This window comes from Seriola lalandi, unplaced genomic scaffold (genome assembly GCF_002814215.2).
Source record: "Seriola lalandi dorsalis isolate HSWRI2012SDOR001 ecotype SW California unplaced genomic scaffold, Sedor1 jcf7180002054440, whole genome shotgun sequence".
Taxonomy (NCBI): Eukaryota; Metazoa; Chordata; class Actinopteri; order Carangiformes; family Carangidae; genus Seriola; species Seriola lalandi.
In genome coordinates this window covers 408,350-432,277 of record NW_019524993.1, presented here as the reverse complement: position 1 = coordinate 432,277, position 23,928 = coordinate 408,350, and the positions used below count along the sequence as shown (strand labels likewise).

General features: G+C 38.3%; 1 protein-coding gene across 1 annotated transcript; it reads left to right on the top strand.

Moving 5' to 3' along the window:
* The first annotated feature begins 15,943 nt into the window (after nt 1–15,943).
* On the top strand, nt 15,944–23,606 carry eif4g2a (eukaryotic translation initiation factor 4, gamma 2a). The gene is made up of 19 exons (XM_023410858.2): nt 15,944–16,050; nt 17,627–17,752; nt 17,936–18,038; nt 18,139–18,270; nt 18,378–18,444; nt 18,549–18,700; nt 18,893–19,003; nt 19,091–19,273; nt 19,445–19,586; nt 19,683–19,846; nt 19,981–20,088; nt 20,303–20,413; nt 20,494–20,598; nt 20,690–20,905; nt 21,003–21,261; nt 21,414–21,618; nt 21,762–21,970; nt 22,103–22,224; nt 22,407–23,606. The coding sequence occupies exons 6-19, from the start codon at nt 18,617–18,619 to the stop codon at nt 22,470–22,472; spliced, it is 2,085 nt and encodes a 694-aa protein (XP_023266626.1). The 5' UTR covers nt 15,944–16,050; nt 17,627–17,752; nt 17,936–18,038; nt 18,139–18,270; nt 18,378–18,444; nt 18,549–18,616; the 3' UTR covers nt 22,473–23,606.
* The last annotated feature ends 322 nt before the right edge of the window (nt 23,607–23,928 follow it).

Below are 23,928 nucleotides of genomic sequence, written 5' to 3'. Positions count from 1 at the left end.
TCGGGGAGACTTGTGAGCTCCTAATCGAAGGAGGCTGATTCAGTCACAACAACAAAATGAGTGGGAGGTGCTGAACCAGTTTCAGATTAGGTTGCAGCTTTTGACCTAACACCGCAAAAACACATTATGCCCGTGGAGGAGATGAGAAAAATTTACTTCAATGTAAAAAAAAACATATATATATATATATATATATATATATATGTATATATATATACCAAGGTGTCATTCAGTTTTGTAGGGGCAATCACTTTCCACTTTTCATCAGGATTGCCTGCAAACCTCTCACTACACCCAGTTGGTCTGTTAGTCATATTACAAGATTGTTTACTCACTGCTTCCACTGGAGCCTAATGCCTTGAACTCATATGAACTCTAAATCTCTCATGAAGAACAAATGTTTATGTCAGGTTTTTAAGTGCTTGCAGCTATATGGTAGAAATTTCGCAGATTGTCTCACAATGATGCCTTTGTCACAGCAGAGAAAACATTTTTAACTAATATATAACTTTTTCATCTGAATGTGTTTGGCATCGTTCACTGAATATTCATAAGTAAACTGAGTGAGTAATTTGGAATTCTTATGGGACAGAATCGAGTAAACATGGGGTTCAACTAAAAGGTTACGTGGAGGTATGCAATTAGCACAAGTCACCAGTTTAATTAGTCTGACCACACTTCTTTCTTTATACTGAATTCCTTACATTTAAAAGACCCCTCTCATTCGGGGACCTACAGAACCTCCATCCTGTATCATGGGCAGTTTGCAAAAGGGAAATGATGGAAAATGTCCACAAACCATCTATTTTTGGGGGGGGGGGGGGGTTTATTTTTTATTTTTTATATTTTTGCACTATTTTTATTGGAACGTGTGGTTGCATAATACTCTGTCCACAAACAAAAGAAAAATAGTTGTCCCATGTCCCATTTCTAATTCTGATATTTCTAAATGACATGTCTGAGGAGAGCTACCTGGTGGAGATACAATGTTAGCATGTGCACATGGATGCTGAAAAGGATCAAACAGTTATGGTTTGTTTTACCCTGAATGAAAAAATACATATCCATTTAGAAAAACATGCAATATCAAATATGACTCAACTATCTCGCTTGCTAGATATATTGTGTAAACTCTCATTACCAAAATGTTAAACACCTGTAGCCCTTTTGTTGGAACCTACTGCTTTTACCCTGCTTGAATTGCCTGCTGGTGTTTAAATGACCCGAGAGCTCAAGAAAAGATATCACATCACAACAAGAACAGAAAATCACAGAGCAGCGAGAGGGTGTTAAGAAGAAATAAAACTGACAGGAGTGGTAGCATCATGCCTTACGGTTATGTTTAGTAAAACAGAGGAAGAAAATGAACAAGAACATAGAGGACATTTATTTACTAAATTCTTTACCAAGAGAGGTGGATGTATCGTCCAAATGTGGCCACTTTTCTGTACCAAAGTGTTTGCGCTCTATTGTTTCAGTTACATTAGTTTCACATTGCTGCAAAAAGGGTTTGATTATCCATGAGCCTGAAATGTCCCAGTGGATTCACCCCCCTCCTGATGAACAAGCTTCAGCAACAACAGACAGCAGAGGGATTAGTTTGATGTGAGTTTATTTTTAATATCACCAGGAACAAGATTTTTCTACCAGATGCATTTAGTTTCTCAGCAGCAGCAACATGATTTGCCGCTTGTATGTCAGCAGTCCTTTACAGCAATTTATCCTATTCTTAATTTCAAAAGAAGCTTTAGACACCATGCCAATAATGAAAGGCAAGATGGTTATAAAATGAAGTTAGAGTTGGTGGTGTTTGGGGGGTATTAGATAAATATGATGAACAATAAAGCATTTGCATTTTTCCATTGTCCTTACCAGTTTAAACATAACTCAAACCATGTCCCCATTGTGACAGCCCCTGTGTCACAAATTAGTTGAGGGATAAGTCTGGCAGTTCTTCATTCTTTTGTCATTGTCAATAGATTTTGTAAAAACACCAAAAACAACATGTTAGTTCATCTTTCCATACTTCCTGACATACTCCATCTATGCCGCTCAGCTCCAGTTCCTACTAATGACAAAACTATGGTGGCCCAGACGGGTCAACGCAATGCAAAAGCCACAACACAAGTGAAAAAGCCACAACACAAATACAAAGCCATAGTAAGAATGCAAACGCTGTCGCTTTTGTTCTTGTGTTGTGGCTTTTGCATTCTGTTGACCCCTCAGGGCCACCGTACAAAATCTTATAAAAACAGATAACAAATATGCTGTGTGGTCTCATTATTTAGAGCTAAATAGTCTCCTAAAAACAGCCGCACACAGAGGTTTTTATTGAGCAATATTCAAACAGGAATAAAATTAAATCTGATGGGGACTATTTTCTGCCACATATGCTGTATGCTACAGTGAGTAGTGTTGGTAGCACCTACGGCAGCAGGACAGTGTATATGGGATCCACTCAAAATAAGCTACTCTGCCCATGTTCATTGTAATGAAGGGAAATGTAATTCAGCAGAGGAGTAAGCTATATCCGATTCTGGCTACATAGACAATACTTGAAATGACTGTTGGTTTGGGCATTTCGTGGGATTTATGGGTGATAAAAAAGCAGATCAAGCCAAATAAAAAGTTCAAATGAAATTAAAGTACAATTTTGTCTTGATAAACATTTTGGCTTTCAGTGAGGTGGAACAGCAGCATGATGGATGCATTCATATACATTAGATCCAGTGCTCAGTAGGCACGACGTAGGTGGTCTGTACTGATCACACAACCATGGAACATTTAGTTTCTATGGCTCAGGATTTGCTGTGGCATTCTTAAATGTTATGAAATAGGGCGTCCTTCCAACTGTTTCCCTTTTTCACAACAGAATTGTTTGGTAAAAAATAAAAATACAGACAGCAGTCTGCAGCAGTCTCCGTGCTACACTGCATGGATGTCTGCAAGCATAGAACATCCACAAAATCAGACCACAAGTGAAATGACAAGTCAGTGCCATACCACACCAACAGCATAACACAGTGCCTGAGAACAACTTCACATCCTGTCAAACAGTGTATTGTGCCAACTGAACTCATAAGGATGAGTAAGGCAGAGTCTGTAGCGTGTACTTGATAGCTATCGAAAGTGACACAAAATCTTGCAGACACAATAGTGTCATTGTGAAGCCAACCCACAGTGATAGCACTGATCTAAAGGATGCTACATGTTGTGTGACACCATCACAGCCTCCTCCTTCACGGATTCATTTGCTACTTCACATAAGATGTTTGTCATTATCTCATTGTAACTACAGCAGTTTCATTAGAAGCTTTTAGTTTACATCACACCGAACAAAATGTACTGTATTTAGAATGAGTGACAAGTTGGTAACATCTCAAGTCATTATATATTGCTGTTGACATAGCAATAGCAGTATTTAATGACTTGAAATGTTACCAACTTGTCAGAGAAAAGAAGATCACATCCGGTATGAAAAATACGTTTTGTGAGCTTAAAAAGAAATATTTTGTGCACGTATCCTACTGCAGTTTTAAGCAAAGACATTGCCTAGTTCCTCAATATCTTAATAGTCGTAGACTTTTATTTGTAATATAAAGCTTTATTTCTTTTTGAACTCTTTTACACATATTTCTATTACTGACTGTGGTTAGACATATGCCTTGAATCTAAAATGCAATTCTTGCTAGGTAATAATTACCATCATTTACCTTGAGGTTCTGAGATTACAATGAATGTAATTCTTCTCTAACAGTAAACAGCTGATAGGCTACTGAAATTAAATGTGATAAATCAAAACTGTGTAGTCAAAAAACAAATCCTAAATTCACCGGTCTTATTTTTCTCCCAGACACCTATTTCTTGAGAGTAAATAGTATTCGATGTTGACTCACGTTAACTCAACACTTTGCAGGGAAATAATTAAGTTTCGGCCTCTTCCCATGATATTGAATGAGAATGTGAGTACTGAAGGGGGCCTTGATCTTCTGAGCTTGAAGATGAGGAATTGATTGCCAGAGTCTCCTTGAATCTTTGATATTGATTATTGCCTATGTGCCAACCTAATAAGCCTGTCCTTGATCGTGCATTTAGTGTTGACAGAAAATCATTTCATATGAAGCTGAAAGGTGGGTTTACTGTATGGTGTACACAGTCACATGCAGATACAGTTTTTGGGACTTTTTCTATGTAATTGTATATACTGTACTACCCGATATGGGGTATTTGTACTCTGTACTTCTGCAGTTTCAGGGGATATATGAAGTACAAATGATTAACTCAAATACACTCAAATTGTATTGATGTATTGCATGTCTAGAATTTATCATTGCCCAGTGTACATTTGAATTCCTCATCTTGTGTTGATACTCTCAGGTTTGTGTTGACAAATCACTGAGGGTGCAGGTAAATTTCAGACATGGTTACAATGACTGTGATCTGTGCTGACAGTGCTGAAACTGCAGACAGGACTTCAGTGGCTCCCGGAGCAGACTTGAGCACCAGGACAGGCAGACAGGAGCATGGCCCAGCTCTCCCTGTGTTGAGCAGACGTCTCAGGCCTGGTCACATTACCTCAGCCTGAATGGAGTTTGTCTCCCAGCTGCTCAGCTGAGTCCTCACCCTGTCACTCCACTCTACTGGGATCTATCCCTGTCTGAGTCTATGCTGGGAGACATCTGTCAACACGTGTAACGCACTCCAGGAACAAAACCAAAGCCTGTACCATGTGGGAGTTACCTATCAGTGCCAATTCATCTCAGCCTGCACAGAGAAACAGGGTGAGTGACAGGAAGAACGACAGATGTATTCAATAAAAAAAACATTGACAAGTCAATAATTTCTTTAAATAATAGTTGTTTTTTTAAGCTAATTCAGATTTTTTTTTTTTTAAAGTGGCATAAACTAAAATAAACCCCATAATCCTAATCTCAATGAAAATGCTTTGATATATTTAATATATCATACGATTATATGTGTTTAAGGATCTCAGAGGATGAACATAATTTCCATAATTTGATGCCGATTTACATAATACATCTTGACACTACGTACAATAAGCAGTATCGTGAAGCACAACAGCTACTGTATAATTTCTATAGTACATGGTCTGCAAGCGAAATGGTGTGTAACGTAGCATACATTTTGTAAATGTCAAAATCCAGGGCTATTTCCGTCCTGCCATAAACCAGCATCAGCAATATTGATGACTCCAGTGTACACTGCAGGTATAATGAATATTCAGCATTTGGTGAAAAGACCATCTAACAGAGGGGAGTGAGTGATTGAGTGATGGTCTGACCCTTTTAACAGCCTGAGATCTCAGCGCTTTTTCAAAAACTTCTGCCTGGTTCAGTTTATTAGTTAATGCTGAGTGGCTTCTTCAGCCCGTCCCAGCAAGGTAGAACAAATGCCAATACATTTAATCAATATTTATATGATTAAAGCGGTTACTGTGTCCAAACATGCAGTGCACTCATCTGCCGTGCACTACCTTTCTACTCAGAGGATTAAAGTGGAAACCAGAGAACAGTATTTAAATAGTTTGAGTACATTTTCAGTGTTTCGTTGATTGTTAGAGGCAGCGTGCGTGTGCAGAAATATGAATGTCAAATCACAAAATAAAATAAGCTCCTTCATGTTCTTCATATTTAGTCATTAGGGGATGCATGAGTGATAACTCCCCTCAGGGTAACATCCTCGGTATCTGAGTAAAACCCTTAAAGTCCTTTTATTTATTTATCTATTCATTTATTTATTTATTTATTTAGTAGAGTTAAGCATGGGATTTCAAGCTTGTAAGTGATGAAGTGACACTGCTTGGAGCAATTTTTTCTCCCTTTTTTTTTCCATTAAGATTTCATAGAAAACCAAGACCCATTTGAATGTTTTCTGCATGACAGTCCTTGATACAGTAAAATTCATTCATTGTTATTGTTTCATGCTCTGAATACACAACATATTATTGGCGGAACTATTATCAGCACCCTATGGAATTCAGTCCAGTAAAAAAAGCAATACTGATTCCTGACATACAGCGCACCGAGCCGCAAAAAGACATGAAATGAGAAGGCCATCAACCCTTTTTGAATGCAATTCTGAAATTGTTCATAAAAATGGCAAAATATGAAAAGCAAAAGACCACGGTGACAGTAATGGTAAACTTCAAAATGTGTACTGTGCAGAAAGGGCTGATATCTGATGTGTTGGATATTCTGTGCTCCTTCTAATTCTCGTTACATGCCACGATAATTCATCTAGCTCTTATTTATGTTTATGTTATAGCCATTATACATATTTTTATTAAGTAAGATTTTGTCCTGCACAATTATTTGTAACCAAAAGTGGCTAGGTGCATTAAATTCGGTCGAAGAAATAAGTTGTGGCATGAATACTCTATTTTCTAAGACTGTTGCTGTATCATTTCTTTGTTAGTTTGTTGAACCCTGATATGAGAGCAGCAATAAGCTCTCATTGAACAGCTAATAAACCTCCATTGGCTGCCTTTTCTTCAGACTCAGATGAGAGTGTTGAGCTTCAGCGCTAGTGCCACACTGATTTTGATAAATGACTTTATTACTTGTTTGGATGTTGAGGGACGATGTTTTTCTGCTGCCCAGTACATTAGTTCTTTGTCCTTACAGAATGATGCCAGCAGACTTCACCCAAGGCAGACAGTACATTACACTGACTGGTTTCATACTGGAGAGGAAGCACCTCTTCTATTTTTCAAGGAAATTGTCTGTTCCACAACGATGTCTCAGGGCTTTATACAGTGTATTGTCACCTGGATTAGTTGGCTATAGGCTATTTTGGGGATGAGCACCTTCCGGCTGCAAGATGGCTAGATGGGTAAGGACACTGTCCCAAACAAGGTCATAGGTAGAGTGCACATGACAGCTGGTGTCCATCCTACTCAATATGCCCTGGACTCTCAAGATCTCTGAAAGTGGATCTCTGGAGAATTGGTTATACTGCACATGAAACTGTCTCGTATTGTCTTGTATTGTACCATTTACATTGCAATCAAAACAATAGTTTGTTGAGATATTTCACTTAAAACCAAAGATGTCAAGCTCATGGTAGTGGTACAAGAAAAGTCCGGATCACCAGAGTCATTAGGATTCATCATTTGGGGACAATGAATATCTGTACAGATTTTAATGGTAACGCACCCAACAGTTATTAAGATATTTCAGTCTGGGCCAAAATAGTGGATCAAATGACCAAAAATAATAGCATTTGCATTACTTATAAGTGCTGATGAGGTTTGTTGAAATGGTTGAAAAAAAACAGCTGCATAAGTGTGCACCTACATCTAGATCACTGATATAAAAAATAATATATTTCGTGATACAAAGCTGATTTTATGACTCACAAAATTGGATGTTCAGTATTTGGTCTTTTTTCCACTTTCTGCTTCTTACAGAGAAAACACTTTAACTTCTCCCCAGGGAGCGCTCTCCTCTCCAACAAATCTCATGCTAATACCATCAGGCCCCCAGGTAGAACCCAGCCAGAGTGTAAGCATAGCTGGAATCAGACACAGGGTTTGTCACTGATGACTCAGACAGTCCCTCAAGCCCAACACAATTTGGCTCACAGGACAGCCACCATAGCTCTACCTCAGCATATTCATGCAATGTGTGCTCAGAATATTAAAAACACAATCAGCACGAGCAAGTTTGGGAGTCCTGTATGTTAATTTGCAATATCTGTGGGCCACGCGCCCTTTCTGCCATGTATGAGCTACTCCATCAGCAACAAATAAGAGCCAATTAGATGGCGAGCATGGGAACCCTCATGTAATAAATGAGAGCCATGTCTTAGATAAACCTGGCTTATGAGAGCAGCAACAGCAGGAGGAAGTCAGGGAAGCACTATAAGTTTTTGACAGAACCTAGACTGTGCTGTAGGGTGGGGGTGCCTGGGGGAGGGGATTCAATAGGCCACTATGTATGAATAATTCAGACAAGCCATGGTTGTTCTTAATGTGATTCATGTTCTGTATGCCGAGAGTTCAGTCAATTAAATTTGCATTCCAAAGAGGATTTTTTTCCCTGCTGTCCTGATTCCTTAATGGATGATTTCCAAACTTGTTGACCCATTAGGTATGGAGCTCTAGTAATCCTGAAGGGTTTGTATGCCCCTGTAGTATGTTTATGCTCATATATGCACATTAGGTGAGATTAAGAGTAAAGGAGTAAAGTAACAGTAGTTCTGTAAAAGAAAGGAAATACAAATCTATGACTAAGATCAGCTGCACACATAGTTTTTTTCTCATGAATGTCAGCTGGATTTTTAGTTTCACAGACATATCTGTTTGCATGTGTATGTGTTTTTAGGGGGTCTCTCTCACACAATTTCACAGCATTAAAGATCTAGAAGCAATAAAACAAAAGTAAGCTGGTCCAAAAAATGAAATCCATTACTATGGTTTGCCTGAATTGCGGCTTATGGCCTCAACTTATGTATGGTCACATTTATAACATCTTTTAATAAATATGTAACGTGACACATACTGTGTGTTCAAATGCAGTAGGCCACAGCTGTACAAATGTTACTTAGATCCTGCTGTGAACTATACATTATTTTGAAATTTATGTCCAAATTGGGCAGTAAAGTAGTATTAAAGAGCAAGGCAAAATATATAAACTACATATCACCATTAACTTTTTATTTGTTGCTTTCATTTGACAGTCACACTATACAGACAGGAAAAGCAGGGAATTGCAGGGAGACAACCAGAAAACCAGCATAACATTTCAACAAACGTTCTCAGGTTCAGTTCAGTATAACTCAAATATTTAATTCTCACTTGGCATAGCCATGATTATGATTAAATGATTCATAAATTAGGATAGATTTAGAATACGAATCATTTTGGGATTATTAGTCAGGACATGAACACAAACTTTTGACTTAGAACAAATGTGCAGATATTTTTAAAGAAAAATGAATCATGCCTCCCTTTCACAAGCCTCATAGACTATTTCCACAGCACTCCACTCATCACAAAGACATTTTAAGCCTATTGTCTGTATTTTACATTGACCTTTACATTCAGTTCTATGACCTCAAATGATGCCTTTGCCTTCCACTGACTATACAAAGTAGACAATGTTGCAGGAAGCACTGTAGCACCATCTACTGGCTCCAAGATTTACCAAGCAATTCACAAGTTTTCATGAGGCATTTGTTAATTTTCTCATTTTCTCTCTGCTTTGCTTTTGGAAGTATAGTGTTGAGTATTTTTCTGGAAATCATCTTTAATTAACTCAAACAATCGTTTCTATTCTTCTGTGATGGCTAAAATAATAAATAAATAAAAATTGTCTCCTATTAAGCCCCATGATTGACATATTCTCTTTGTGAATTTTTCTTTTTTATTAAATATAGTATAGAATATACTATGACATCAAAAGTATTAAACTTACTGAATTTCATGGTATTGGAGTGGAGAGTGGCCTATGAAGAATTGTCATAACTTGTTAGGGTGTCACTGTTATCATAAATCACTACCTGCTAACAAAAAGCCTTCTCACAGCATAACACTCGTACCATGATAATCGAAGGTAATGCTGGTGCGAGACGGATGCTGCGACATGCTCCCACTCGACAGAGCACTTGGTCTGACGTTTGAAGAGTTCATCTTTATTTCATCAAAGTCTGGAGACTCCAGACTTACCCTCATTCTTTTCCTCCCTCAGGCCAATTACAAAGGCCATAGTTTTATTACTTGCTGAACTTGCTGTTGTCCCTCTGGCAAAGTAACACAGTCATTTTGCATTTCTGTCAGTGCTTTCCTTTGGTCTTGGTCTACACTATCACTAACTCTCGGTTGTTCCACGATTTATTATTTCATAATTAAATAGTCTTTATGGTTCCTTTAAACAATGAACGCCCCTTTAAACTTAAATCATTGTAGTATACCTCTCACCAGATATATGACTTCTCAGGGCCAGCTTTAGGCATAAGCCAGCTAGGCAGTCACTTAGGGTGCCACCAGCTGGAAGGGCAAGCAAAGAGGATTAAAATATAAATAAATATTATGCTCGAAAACATGGTCAGGACGGCCATAATTGAAAGTCTCATAATAAAACACCTGCTCCTCAGTACAGAAATGACAGAAACTGTAATCTAGAGGCATCGAAGACACAAATGAACAGTAACCTGATATGAATAACCAGATTATGTTCTACATCATACCCTGGATATGGTTAAAACCAGGATACTACATAACAGGGATTAGTGTACATGTAAAGATTAACTGCTAGATAGTGTTGATGGCATGATATAGAATAGAGGTTGAATAAAGTTATATTTGAAATAATAAAGTATAGTAAAATTATTATAATTCAGATAAAATATTCAAATGAAAAAATCAGACCTTTCAGGAGCGCCAGCAGACGTGTCACAGAGGACACTGAAATGTCCAGAGACAGCTCTCCTCATATGCCTGTCTCTGAAATCAGTTCAGTGGATGTTATGGCAGAGTTTGGGCTCAAATGACACAATGGGGGCGTATCTGTTTTGTTCATGTCCAGTCAAATGAAAGAGTGTCACTCAAGTTAAAATGATCTTTCACTCCGGGGAATTTGGATGCACATTCAGTCACTTTGAGGTGTCACTGCAGAGCAGCTGAGTGCTTATTAATTTAAACATGGACAGGTTTTAATTTTTCATTCCTGTGTATAAAAAGAATGTGAATTAAAAAATGGCTGTGACATTCAATGTCAAGTTGGGGAAAACTGAGACTGAAAGATCATTCTTGACTTTAGAAAAAGCAGCAAGCAAAAACATCTCCCCATCTCTCCGCTCAGTAGCAGAGTGAGCATGATCTTCACCAGAAGAAGGAGATGCCCGGATGGAAATGTACTGTACATGTTCAAATTTCCATTTTTTCTGAGTATTTTGAGGGACCTCTCATCCAAGTTTTTCACCCTCAAGACATTGGCTAAACACTGTGGGCACATTAACACAATCTAGAAGGTAACACACCACTTAGGTCTGTCCACAACATGGGCTTTAACTCCGTTAGGGCTACCTGGGGCCTTTCCTGCCTTTCCTGAGTCTCCACGCATGTTTCCCCCCCTGGTCTCTGTGGGCAAAACAATGTAGGTGTCTGCTGCTTTAAATGCAAACCTCTCCACATGAATACAGTGTAAAGTGTCAAATATTGCATTAGCTTTACATTTAACTGGCTTTTAAATGAGTAGGTCTGCCTGCACATATTTGCAAACTGACAGTTGGAAGTTTATACTTTCAACAACACCTCTGTGAAAAAATGTAAGGCTTTTTATTTTTTTACATAAACATATGTCACCAGTTCACAGAAAAGCACACCTTAAGTTCTTATGAACATTGCTATTATTGTAAAGATGGCTAATGTGTCAAAATAAAGTATGTTTCTACTTAAAGGTCCAACACCATCAGTAGATCAGTAAGCTTGCATCAAAGAGAAACAAACCACTGCTGTGATAACCAACTCCACACCAGCACCGACTGAAACTCTGTTTTTCCTCGAGTGCAAAGCTAGCCTTTGCTGATTTTATTGGCACACTGGGCTTAATTAACTTGGGGTAGAGTGTTTACTGTCAGACAACTGGCTTCATTTTGCTTTTGATGAATGATTGATGCCTCTCAAGGGTGAAGCAGCAAATGAGCACAGGCATAGAAAAAGGTCTAACGCTCCCTTGACGAACATGGAAAATGATAAAAATAAACATCATGAAACAAACATCTTTGAAAGGGATGGGATGATGTACATCAGTATGTGTCAATAAGAATACCTACAGGGAGTAACCTTTAATCTTCACTCAGTGATTACATAATATAGCCGAGTAACCAAGACTTTCTCAGACACTTTATTTTATTGTGTTGTTCTTCCATTTGTCAACTGACCCTCTGATTTATTCATCAGAACAAGGGACATATATCAAGGGTTTGAAGAAACTTAAAGATTTCTTAAGTTCTAAGACAGACAACTTTGGGTTTGTAACACCACACATGCTCACAAGATCAATTAAAGAGATTAGAAATAATGGGTGAAAAAAAAACAGGTTCCTGTCTCACGCGTGTAAATATGTGTGATAAAGTAATTCAACTCAATGCCCACTCACTTGCTCTTTCTGATATTAGCTGCATCTTCATCAACAAATGGATTACGTGTATGTTCATTTGTCTAAATATTCTAAGAAGGGAACATCACTCTTTAGCTCACAATCATAGATATTTTATAGAAATTCACTGATCTAATTATAAGGAAGGCATCCCTTTTGATCATTGTGTATTTCCCATCAGAGTTTGGTTTTGTACAATGAGTATTTTACCACAAAGGGTTCCCAGACAATCTGAGTGTGCAGGTCAAACCATGTCATAACAAGTCAGAGGGAATGTACTGACTTAACAGTTTCAGCTTATCTTCATTAACTATGTAGATTTATTATCTGCGCACTATAGAGGCATAATATAAATTCATAAATTCAAACTCCTTTAAAACATCTGTGTCTTATGTGGATTATTTTCATCATCATTATTGTGACAGCAAAGGTTACAACTGTGCTTATCTCACATAGGAGGCGGCACAGTGTAACCTGAGCTGCAAAGAGGCGTTACCAGTCCAGTCTCACCCTGTAGTCATTTACTGGCAAATGGAGGAAGTGACTCATCTCACCAAGCCAATGTGAACAATACTAAGGGTGTTATATTCTGAGCACAATCCAAAGAACTTCTAATGAAACTGTTACACCCTCAACCTCTGTAAAAGTCTGACAACAACAAATTGAGGTCAGAAATAAACTGAGTTCTTACAGTCTCCTCCGAACACAAGGCCTGAAAAATCTATAAAAAGTGGGGGAAAGAAGGGGAAATACATGACCATTTCCTCCTAACGATGGTGCTACAGGAAATGTCAGGTGAACATTATGATCATATAGGATTCATCCTCTGGGGCCCATGAATATCCATTGCAAATTTTATGGAAATTTTTCCATTCATTTTTGAAAGGTCAGGTAGTTAGCAAAATAATTAGGTATCCTTTAGGGACTATTAATATCTGTGACAACTTCACGTAAGTGTGGCCAGTTCTTGTTGAGATATCTTACTCTTTCCATCCCCAAGCTAGTGCACAGATATAGGATGGATGAGTGTGGGCTCAGTCAAGTGGTTATAAGTGGTTTTATCATGTATATAAAAGAATTCAAAATTCTACCACCTAGCTGGTTCATACGGGCATTGACTGGAAGGTTGAGTCCCATGTCAACAGCCATCGATCCTGCTCCTGTGGCGTCACTGAGGAAAAATCTGTGAATCCCCACCGGCTGCTGAGTCGATGCCCTGTGGTTAACCCTGTGCTTGAACATCACTGCAGAGGAGGGCGAGAACATTGAGTGTCCCTGTGAGCATCGATAAAGTTTCGCTAGTGAATTTACAGTCCAGTCAGTCTTGTGTTGTTTTACTAATGGAAGACGATTTCTGCCTGGAAAAGAAAAAATGGATGAAAAGTTAAATTTAAGAGAATTTATGAAGGAGTAACTCACAGTTATGAGACACTACAATTTCCACTCACCATCACATAAGTTTGACTTAGAATGATGAAATGAAAAAGTCAAAATTGTGAGATGAAAAATCAATATTATACCAAGTGAAATTCATTAGCTAGTGAGTCGACATTTTGACTTACCATCCCATAATATTGACTTAATAAGTTAAAATTTTCTGTAAGAAATGTGACAGGACAGAGTGCACAAGCCCAAGGCTGGGTTACCAATTACCTTTTCTGTCTACATAATTTGATTAAGCCCAAATTAGCAAGAGATTTGCATTGCTTCGCTACAGTATCAACCATGATAGGTCCTCCATCTTGTCTTCCCTTGAGTCTGCGCCAAAACCTAGTTTTATGACCTTGATTGTTTAATTCATATTGAGCTAAATTTGTTGTAATGCTGTGTTTCATCACACCAATTCAACATTTTTCTTTGTGTCAAGTAATTAACATCAGGCAAGGTAGTATTATTTCATGGAAGAACTGTAAGGCTGAAACCAATTTTAATAATCCATGCATGTGAGTTATTTTCGTTAATAACTGATTAATTGAAGAAATTATATTAGGCTTATATGAAGAAAATCAGTGAAAAATAGTCATCATTATTAGATCCAGCGTCATATGAGGTGACTGGTGAGCAGTAACCCCTGGTTTGGATTGCGAAACTGTTTTCTGTTCGTGACATAAACAGGGTGGGATGATGACGTCTGAGACAGCCGCCATACAAAAAGCGGCTTCATGTGACGTAGACGAACAGTCAGCATTCTTTCTCCACCGAGGCCGGTAGCAGCCACATCTCAGCATTCGTGTTTATGCTATTTTAAAACAAAACCTCACAGGTTTTAACACGACGTTTGAGCTATCTTTTCTATTCAGTGTTTATTTTTTTCTCTTGGTCGACCAAGACAACAGTTAAGCTGACGTTCCGTTTGTAAAGGTAAGGTATTTAGGTGATTTTCCGTGCCTGGCTAACGTTAGCCGACCGACCGGTCCGGTAGGAAGTTCGTTTTAGGCTGATTGTCATGTTACAAGCTGTAAAATACTATTCTGGATTTTCAAGTTTAGCGCTGGCTGACGTCGTTGACCTTTGAAAATTTGTTCCGCAATGGTTTCATGTTCAGGAAAACCTTGTCTGGTCTCAGAGTTGTTTACAGCCTATTAGCCGTTAGCTTACCGGAGGCCTACAGAACAAAACCCCCCCAGATGTCGTTGTGTGGACTTCCGGTGTCTGAACAAAGACCTCATAAAATCAGCTGATGTTCTCCTCGGTGAACATAAATCCTTTTTATAACTGAATTCACACCTATTTCTCTGGATTATAGGAAGAATTAATACTTTTATGATCCAAATAAATGTTTTTAGACGTTTTCGGTAAATTTTGATATGACCATTTCGGGATATGAGTAGGAAAACGTAATCGTGAGTAAATTTGAGAAGTGCTTGAGAAATAATATTTCATTCGAAATGACCAACAATAGCTCGGATAATAAATTCACCGACTATGGATCTGGATAAATCCAACAAGGCGCACATGTAATCCATGTTCGATTTCGAAATTTGCGTCCCCCTCGGATAGTGTTTCCTGTATCCAGTGCTGCCCTCCATGATTGGGGTTAGGTTTAGGTAAGATACTTAACACTTTGATAACTCGGGTCAACGTTAGGTTATGGTTAGGAGGAGTAGTTGGGGTTTATAGTTGGGTTGAGGTAATGAGACACAGCGGTTCGGAAACAGACGTCGACATATCACCTCCACCGTCGTGTGCTAAGCTAACACTATCTGTTTCACATTCACTTGTATGGACACGTGTTGGCGCTCATGTGGTCAACAAGTTAGTTAAAATCAAATGAATAGTTGATAATAATCGAATCTACTGTTTCAGGTATCATTGTCGCTCGATTGTAATGTGCTTTATACACCTCGAATCCGGCTCTCTGCAGGCCTTCAAGTCGTAAAAGGCCTTGGTTGCGGGTTCCTAAAACAGGCCTATTATAAAGCCTCTAAAAGAGCTTATAATTCATTTTCAGATGTCTTAAATATTTCTTTCTTTTTTCTGTATTTGATCTTTAGCAAAGATTGTTCAAATGTTCCAGTACTGTCACAGGCCTCTGATGTTATGTTGTGGGCCTTAAATAAATAGGTTAATCCAGCCATCCATTTTCTGGTGCTTATCTGGATCCCGGTCGTGTTTAATGATTAAGTAATGCTATTATTAGGAGTATACAACGGGCAAGGCGTGACAAAAATGTCCATAAGCGAATGCACTTCATAACTAATTGTTGGCCTTATTGTCATAACTGGTTTTCATGTTTATATTTCCTGTCAAATGTTTGCTTTCATTTTACAGCCGTTAGCTGCCAGCTAATTTTTTTTCTGTATATCCGTCTCTACTTCCAGATCGCTCTTTCCTGCCCCACTCCTAGACCTTTATTCTTTTCAGATATTCTTTGTCAAGCCGCCAAAGTGGAGAGTGTCGTTGCGCCAGGGGGTCCTTCTCGTTTCAGGTAATAGACATAATCACACTTGACTTTATTTTCTTTTACTGAAAAATCCTCTCAAGAAGCTCACATAAAGACTTAGGCTCACATTTCTTATGCTAAGTTAAAACAGTTTTCCTTTTTTTTTTCTTTTTATTTTTTGGTATCACAGTGTAGGGGGAGGAGGTGGGGGTGCACCTCAGCACTATCCCAAGACTGTCGGCAACAGGTGATTTTTTCCAAATTTTCCTTTCACATAGATCACATAGTCTCTAAGCTTTGTTTCATCTTAAATTCATAAGCCTCACCACTGACTGTAAATTGCATTCCCACATATGTATTATTGTTTTATCAGCACAGCTGGGGGAACTGGGTGTAATTGGCTTCTTTGCCCTATGACTACACCCTGATAAGATGGTGGTTTCCTGTTTTGAGAATAAAGTTTCTCATCTGGAAAATTAACAGCTTCTACAGCTTTTACTTTGAAATTGCACGACCTTCCACCATTTTGACAGTGGCTCAGGTTGATTCTGTGTAGAGCTCAAATGATTAGTCTGTTAATTAATAAGTTAAATAACAGAAAAATAACCGGCAACCATATTGAAAATCAGTTAATTGTTTGAGAAATTTTTAGGCAAAAGTAGTGAAACAATATAAATAGCAGGATTTGCTGCTTCTCTTTGTGACATGTCATACTAAAGAGAATGTCTTTGTGTGACATTTCAAGACGTCACCTTGGGCAGTGCAAGTTGTGATGGACATTTGTTAATTATTTTTTGTCCTCTCTTAAACCAAAAGATTAATCAATCAAAAGAAAAATTGCCAGCTTGAAATTAATGAAAAATGGTAATATCTTGCAGCTTTAATTTGATGTTGCCGTTTTCAATATTTTGGTACAAGAGCTTGCAGCATGTAAACTCTTTGTGTAGAAACCACATGCAATTGCTAGCTGAAATGATTTGGCACCCCACATCAGTAATTTCCTTAATTTGTACATAATACTCTACAATGCTCTATTGCAAATATTTAAATAGCCAACTAATTGGTGACAAATAAATCGCTGAACAATTTACACAGCTCCGTTTCTTCACAATATGTCAAACAAATAACAACCCAGCTGATTTGGGTCGGGTCAGGTCGGTTGCCTTTTACCGGTGGGACTTTCCAGTCTAAAATATTGCCAAAATTGCTGACATTTTGCCAATGGCTAATGTTACACTATTTTTTGGAAATCAATTCTTCTTCACCGCTCTAAAACAGTAGTTTCCACTGGCTGCACAGTGCCACTTCCTGTGTAGGCTGCTGTATTAGTGCAGCAAAGAAGAATTGATTTCATGGGAAAACTGCTGTTTTATTTGGATGTGAAACTATTAAGTTTATTAATGAATTATGTGGCATCAGATCGGTTCATAGACTTGCATACTCGCAGATACCCAATACAGTATTTTAGGCAATATCGAAGGCATTTCTGATACTAGTATTGGAATCTACTTGTAACTCAGTCACCATGGATCAGGGTAGATACCCGAGATATACAGTCATGTTTTCCTGATTTTAAATACTTTTGTATTTTAACAATGGCTATGTTTTGTGTTCATTGCAGCGAGTTCCTGGGGAAAACCCCAGGTTCTAGCGTTCAGAGATGGGTACCTTCTCGAAGCACTAGACGAGATGCCAACTCCTCCAATGAGAAAGGGCAAAATGATGCAATCTTCAGGAAAGTGAGAGGGTACGTTTCCATTTAAATCCATAAATTCTCAGGCACAGATTGTGCACAGGTTTTACACAGTATCACTTAAATGGTCAGCTACGACCAGAATAAGACATTGGAGATAATCTTTCGATATATGACTGTTATTGTATTGTCTTTTAAAAGCTTCTTTAACCCCATGTCCTTCCTCTTCTTCATTAGCATACTTAATAAGCTGACTCCTGAGAAGTTTGACAAACTATGCCTGGAGCTCCTCAATGTGGGTGTAGATTCAAAACTTGTCTTAAAAGGAACCATCTTGTTGGTGAGTATTCTCTTAAACTGTGCTAGTCTATCTCTCCTATAACGTATTAAAATGGACACATAATCTTTTTTTTTTTTTTTTTTTTTTTTTTTGTCTCAAGATTGTTGACAAAGCCCTCGAAGAGCCCAAGTACAGCCAGTTATACGCTCAACTATGTCTACGCTTGGCCGAGGATGCACCAAACTTTGAAGATCCAACAACAGAAAGTCAAGCAACACAAAAGCAGAATACTGTAAGGTTTTTTTTTTCTTCCCTCCTTTTTTGGAACAATAATATTTACATTTTACTACTTTCTGGTATGTTCTGTTTGTCTTATTTTGAACAAATTCTGTTTTACAGACCTTCAGAAGGCTTCTGATTTCCAAGCTTCAAGATGAGTTTGAGAACCGGGCTAAAAATGTCGAACGTAAGTGAAATATATTTGATACATGTGTTTAGTTAAAAAATACAAAATTTGCGTGAATGTATTCATGCATGAATTGTTCATTTTCTTTTTTTTCCCCCCTGTAGTCTTTGACAAACATGATGGCCCACTCACTTCTGAGGAGGAGGAGCAGCGTGCTATTGCAAAGATCAAGATGCTGGGCAACATCAAATTCATCGGCGAACTTGGAAAACTCAACCTTATCCACGAATCTATCCTTCATAAGTGCATCAAAACAGTAAGTTCTGTTGATTTAACATTTAGATATTTATCTGTACTGTAACATTTACATATGTCTCTGTTATTGTAAACCTTTTTTGTATTCTTAATTTCTGTGAGAGCTTCCTGACAGTTAAATTTCCAAAGTCACCTCAACACTTGTGGAAGAAATGAAAGTGGATTGATTAAACATTTCTCATTTCTTTTCAAGCTTTTGGAGAAGAAGAAGAGAGTCCAACTTAAGGATATGGGTGAAGATTTGGAATGCCTCTGTCAGATAATGAAAACAGTGGGACCTAAACTTGATCATGAAAAGGCTAGGGTGAGTATATTGAGGAAATGGTAAAAAAAAAAGTCCTGTCTTAAAATCCCCGTGTTCCATTTAATAACAAATAAATTCTCTTCCCAGTCTCTGATCGATCAGTACTTTGGCCGCATGCGCTCCTTAACGAACAACAAGGAACTGCCAGCGAGGATTCGTTTCCTGCTGCAGAACATGGTGGAGCTACGAGATAATAACTGGGTGCCTCGTAAGGCTTATGTTGACAACGGACCAAAGACAATCAACCAAGTTCGTCAGGATGCAGTAAAGGTTAGTCTATCTGGTCCACTGTAGGATTAACTTTAGGATGGGCATTCATTAAGAACTGTGCAAGAATGATGTATGGGATCAAATACTTACTGGACTGCTCATTAATATCAGTGTACTGGTCTAGTAGTCTAAAGTCTGCCTGTAGCCTTAGATTCTGATTTATCTTTGCAGGATCTAGGTGTTTTTATTCCACATTCAACTGATGGAATGAGAAATGAGTTCTTTATGGAAAACTCCTCCTTCCTGCCAACAAGGATCAAGTTTGACAGGGAAACTCTTGGTGGGCTGGCTGATATGTTTGGACAAATGCCTGGTATGTCGCAGTTTTTTCCCCACTTGAGTGACACATTAATAAGGGTTGGTCCTTTCTGTCAGTGTTTTTAATGTTTTGTTGTCTTATTTTGGGTAGGAAGCGGCATTGGTACAGGTCCAGGAGTCATTCAGGACCACTATTCCCCTACAATGGGACGGCATCGCACAAACCCACTCTACAATGGCCATATTGGAAATGGCAACGGTTCACACCAGCCTCAGTTTGAAGCAGGAAACAAGCTTTTCATAAAACCAAACCAGGTACTTACCAATTGTTTTTTTGCTTTTTTTGGGGGGGGAGTGGTATTTTTGATTTTTTTTTTTTTTTTTTTTTGGCATGGTGAACGATTGCAGTCATCAATACTAATGCTCATGCTGTTAAATCTCTTCGAAAGGGGCAGAATTCACCGGTTTTCAACCATAAGCAGAATCACTCAGGGCAGATGCAGTCTAAGGATATGCCTTCACGATTCGGCAAGAAAGGGAAACTCAATGCTGATGAGGTACAGCTGCTTTCATTGATAGGCAAAGATTTTTTTTTTTTTTTTTTTAACTTTTAGTTTGGCGTCTTGAGTTTGTCGCAAGTAGTCCAGGCAGCATTCAAACGCATCCTGTTGTTTCAGCGGGATGATGTTTTATACCTTTCGGTTTAAGAAATGTGAAGTAATATTCTAACCATGTGGCATTTTTCTAAACCTGTTGTTTTCTCTATTCTAGATCAGTCTGAGGCCAGCACAGTCCTTCATTTTGAATAAAAAACAAGTGCCAAAGCTGCAGCCACAGATGACTATGATTCCTCCAAGTGCCCAAGGTTCCCCACTAGGACAGGTAACATTCTTATGTTTAAAACAAAGACATTGAACTGATATGGTAATAGGAAACATACTCATGTGGCCTCTTTTGTACAGCCTCCGCAGCTTGGCTTGAAGACCAATCCTCCTCCGATTCAGGAAAAACCTGCAAAGTCCAATAAAAAAGCTCCTCCTACAAAAGAAGAGTTGCACAAAATGACAGTAAGTTCCTCATAATTCACTCTGTACTTCTTTTCTGCACAATATACTTTCTGTATAGCACATTAAATCTGACTGGTTCTTTTCATCCAAGGAGACACTGGTGACAGACTACCTGAACAACAAGAACATTGACGAGGCAGTGAATGCTGTGAGGGAGATGAAGGCTCCCAAGTACTTTTTGTCTGAGATGCTGAACAAGATCATGGTTCATTCCCTTGACCGTTCAGATGAGGATAAGGAACAAGCAAGTACCCTAATCCATGCACTCTGCACCGAGGGGCTCGTCACAGGTGAAAATCTAATGCAGGTCAGTGTCTTAATGTACAGTACTCAGGTAAACCAATATTCAGTACATGTTTCACTGTCTGGACATTACTCAGTACTATATTCTGTTTTTTTAACAGGCCTTTCTGAGTGTTCTGGACCAGTGTCCCAAGATTGAGGAAGAAGTCCCACTGGTGAAGTCTTACCTGGCACAGTTTGCAGCACATGCAATCATTGCTGACCTGGTCAGCATTGCAGATTTGGCCCATCAGTTGGAGAACGGTGCACATTTCCCACTTTTCCTGCTCTGCCTGCAGCAGATGGTCAAACTCAAGGACCGTGAGTGGCTGAGTGACCTGTTCCAACAAAGCAAAGTCAACATGCAGAAGATGCTGCCTGGTATGTCCAAACCCATTCTGACCCCATGTTTATAATTAATATGTCATTAATTAGGCTGTCAGTTCATTTTGTATGAGAAACTTGTTTTTTTGATGATACAGTTCAAGGAAAATGAATGAGAATCTCATTTCATTTATTTATTACTCTTGTAGAAATAGACCAGAACAAGGATAGGATGCTGGAGATTCTGGAGGGCAAAGGTCTCAGCTTTTTGTTTCCATTGATGAAACTGGAGAAGGAGCTTCTGAAGCAGATTAAAGTAGATCCCTCTCCACAGTCAATCTACAAGTGGATCAAGGACAACATCTCTCCTAAACTCCACACTGACAAAGGTTTTGTCAACATCCTCATGACCAGGTACAGCAGTGGACAATGTTTCTAATACTGCAATCAGTCTCTCAAATATATTTACATTAAGAGCCAGTGTGTTGTTGTTGTTGTTGTTGTTAAATTTAACACCAAGTATTTTACAGTATATTGATTATTCTCTTGTCTGCCAGCTTCTTGCAGTACATTGCTTATGAAACCAACCCTGACGACGATGAAGAGCAGCTTGCAGCGCCCAGTAAGGAACAGCTGGATGAAGAAAAGCAGCTGTTGCTTTCTTTCAAGCCAGTGATGCAAAAGTTCCTACACGATCACATGGACCTGCAAGTCGGTGCATTGTATGCCCTGCAGGTCCACTGCAATGCCAAGGGTTTCCCCAAAGGTATGCATACCTGTTCTTTAACATAGTAGCTTATGGCTATTATGGCTTTTTTCTTAATGCAGAGAAGTTGGCTAACTTTGGTATGGAAGCTTTAGTGTGTAATGTGTGTAATGGTTACTTTCCTTTTTTCAGGCATGTTACTGCGCTACTTTGTAAACTTTTATGACATGGAAATAATTGAAGAAGAAGCCTTCCTTTCATGGAAAGAGGATATCACCCAAGAGTATCCAGGGAAGGGAAAAGCGCTATTTCAGGTACATTGCTAATAAATATTTTTGTGAAGTTTTTGAAATTGCTCACACAAAATTTAATAACCAGGTTTCGCAGTTTGAAACATTATGTCCCAAATAACATCAGCACAGGGATATGAATGTGCATGTAAATGTATTCATTATAAATAACTTGGGCTGATGGAGATATTGTGTTTACATTGCAGGTGAACCAGTGGCTGACCTGGCTGGAGACCGCAGAAGAGGAGGAGTCAGAGGAGGAAGATTACTGAGGAACAGGCCAAAGCCATGTGTTATCAGGATGCAATGAATGATTGTGTTTTTGTTTATTTCTTTTTACTTTTGTAACTTTTTTTTTTTTTTTTTTTTTTTTTTTTGTGCCCTTACCTGTCTCAACCTAACCCCTCCCCCCTCTTGTTTATAAATATTTTCCAACCACTGTTAAAATTCATTTCACTATGAAATGCTTTGCCAGATCAAGCCAGCATCACCACCATCTTGTATTTATGCTTTTCTTTCTAATTTCCTCTCATTTGATGTCCTATAGCAGATGTTTTATACATTTCAATCATCTTGGGTTATGTTTTCTTTATCACTAGGTGGTATTTTGCAGGAAACTGTACCAGCACCAAAACCTGACCCATTTTATCACCTTTTACATCTGGTAGGCGTCACCAAGTGCTGCAGAAACTATTGACTTAAACTGTTTACAATAGAGAAAAGGCTCAAAGAGACTTTCTCAGTGTTTTATCTGTATTTGTTAATCAGTTTTTAGATGCACTTTGCTCAACATCTTGAGTCGTTGCAATAGTAAAATACACTTTCCTTGATTTATCAGTCCTCCTGAGTTGTTGGCTCGAATGATTCATAATGGTTTTCCTGTGCTTGAAAGCAGACCATTTTGTCTCAAATCAAAATCTTAATCAGGATTTGATGATTCTGTAACAATAATGGCCTGTTTTATTTGCACTGTTTGATTTCAGTTACCCACATTTAATCTAATGAAGCTTTTTTTTTTTTTTCTTTTCATGTATGAAACTTTTTTGCTGTTAGGAATGTGTGGCCTTGGCTTTTTTTTTTTTTTTTTTTTTTTTTTTTTTTTAATTTATCAATTAATATGGATATACCTCTAACGTATCTCGGACTTTACTTGAATGTCTCGCTTTCAACATCGAGACAGCCAAAGCTTAGTTTCCAGTGCTAGTTGTTCACCACCATGAGTGGAAATTTTAAGTCTGTTTTCCATATTTGTCAAGTTTTTAAATGGTCTTTTTATCTTCATAAAATAACAGAGAATGTACTGTATGTGTACACTTAAACCTTCTTTTGGAGTGTCACTGTAATTTTAAGTGCAACAAGATGAGTGTGCAAGTATAGATCAAGGTTGAATAAAGTTTAACAGTTCACTTCGGTTTCCTAAACCTTTCTTTTTTTTAATATGCCTATTTAATGCCCCAACAGCCATGGGCAGAGGCATTTTTTCCAGGCTGCCTTGTCTTTGACTGGCAACAAATTTGGCATAAATGTTCAGTTGACCTCAAGGATGAAGTGATCATCCCATTCTTTTGAATGCGATAGGATAAAACGAAGAAATGACAACCAGCCAAAGAGAAAATCCCATCAGCTTTTTGTCAAGGGAACCAGGGTGATGCCAACAAGTGCCCTGCAGCACTCGAAATTGTATTAAATTAAATTAGGGTGGCTGGGAAGTACACTAAAATGATTTTC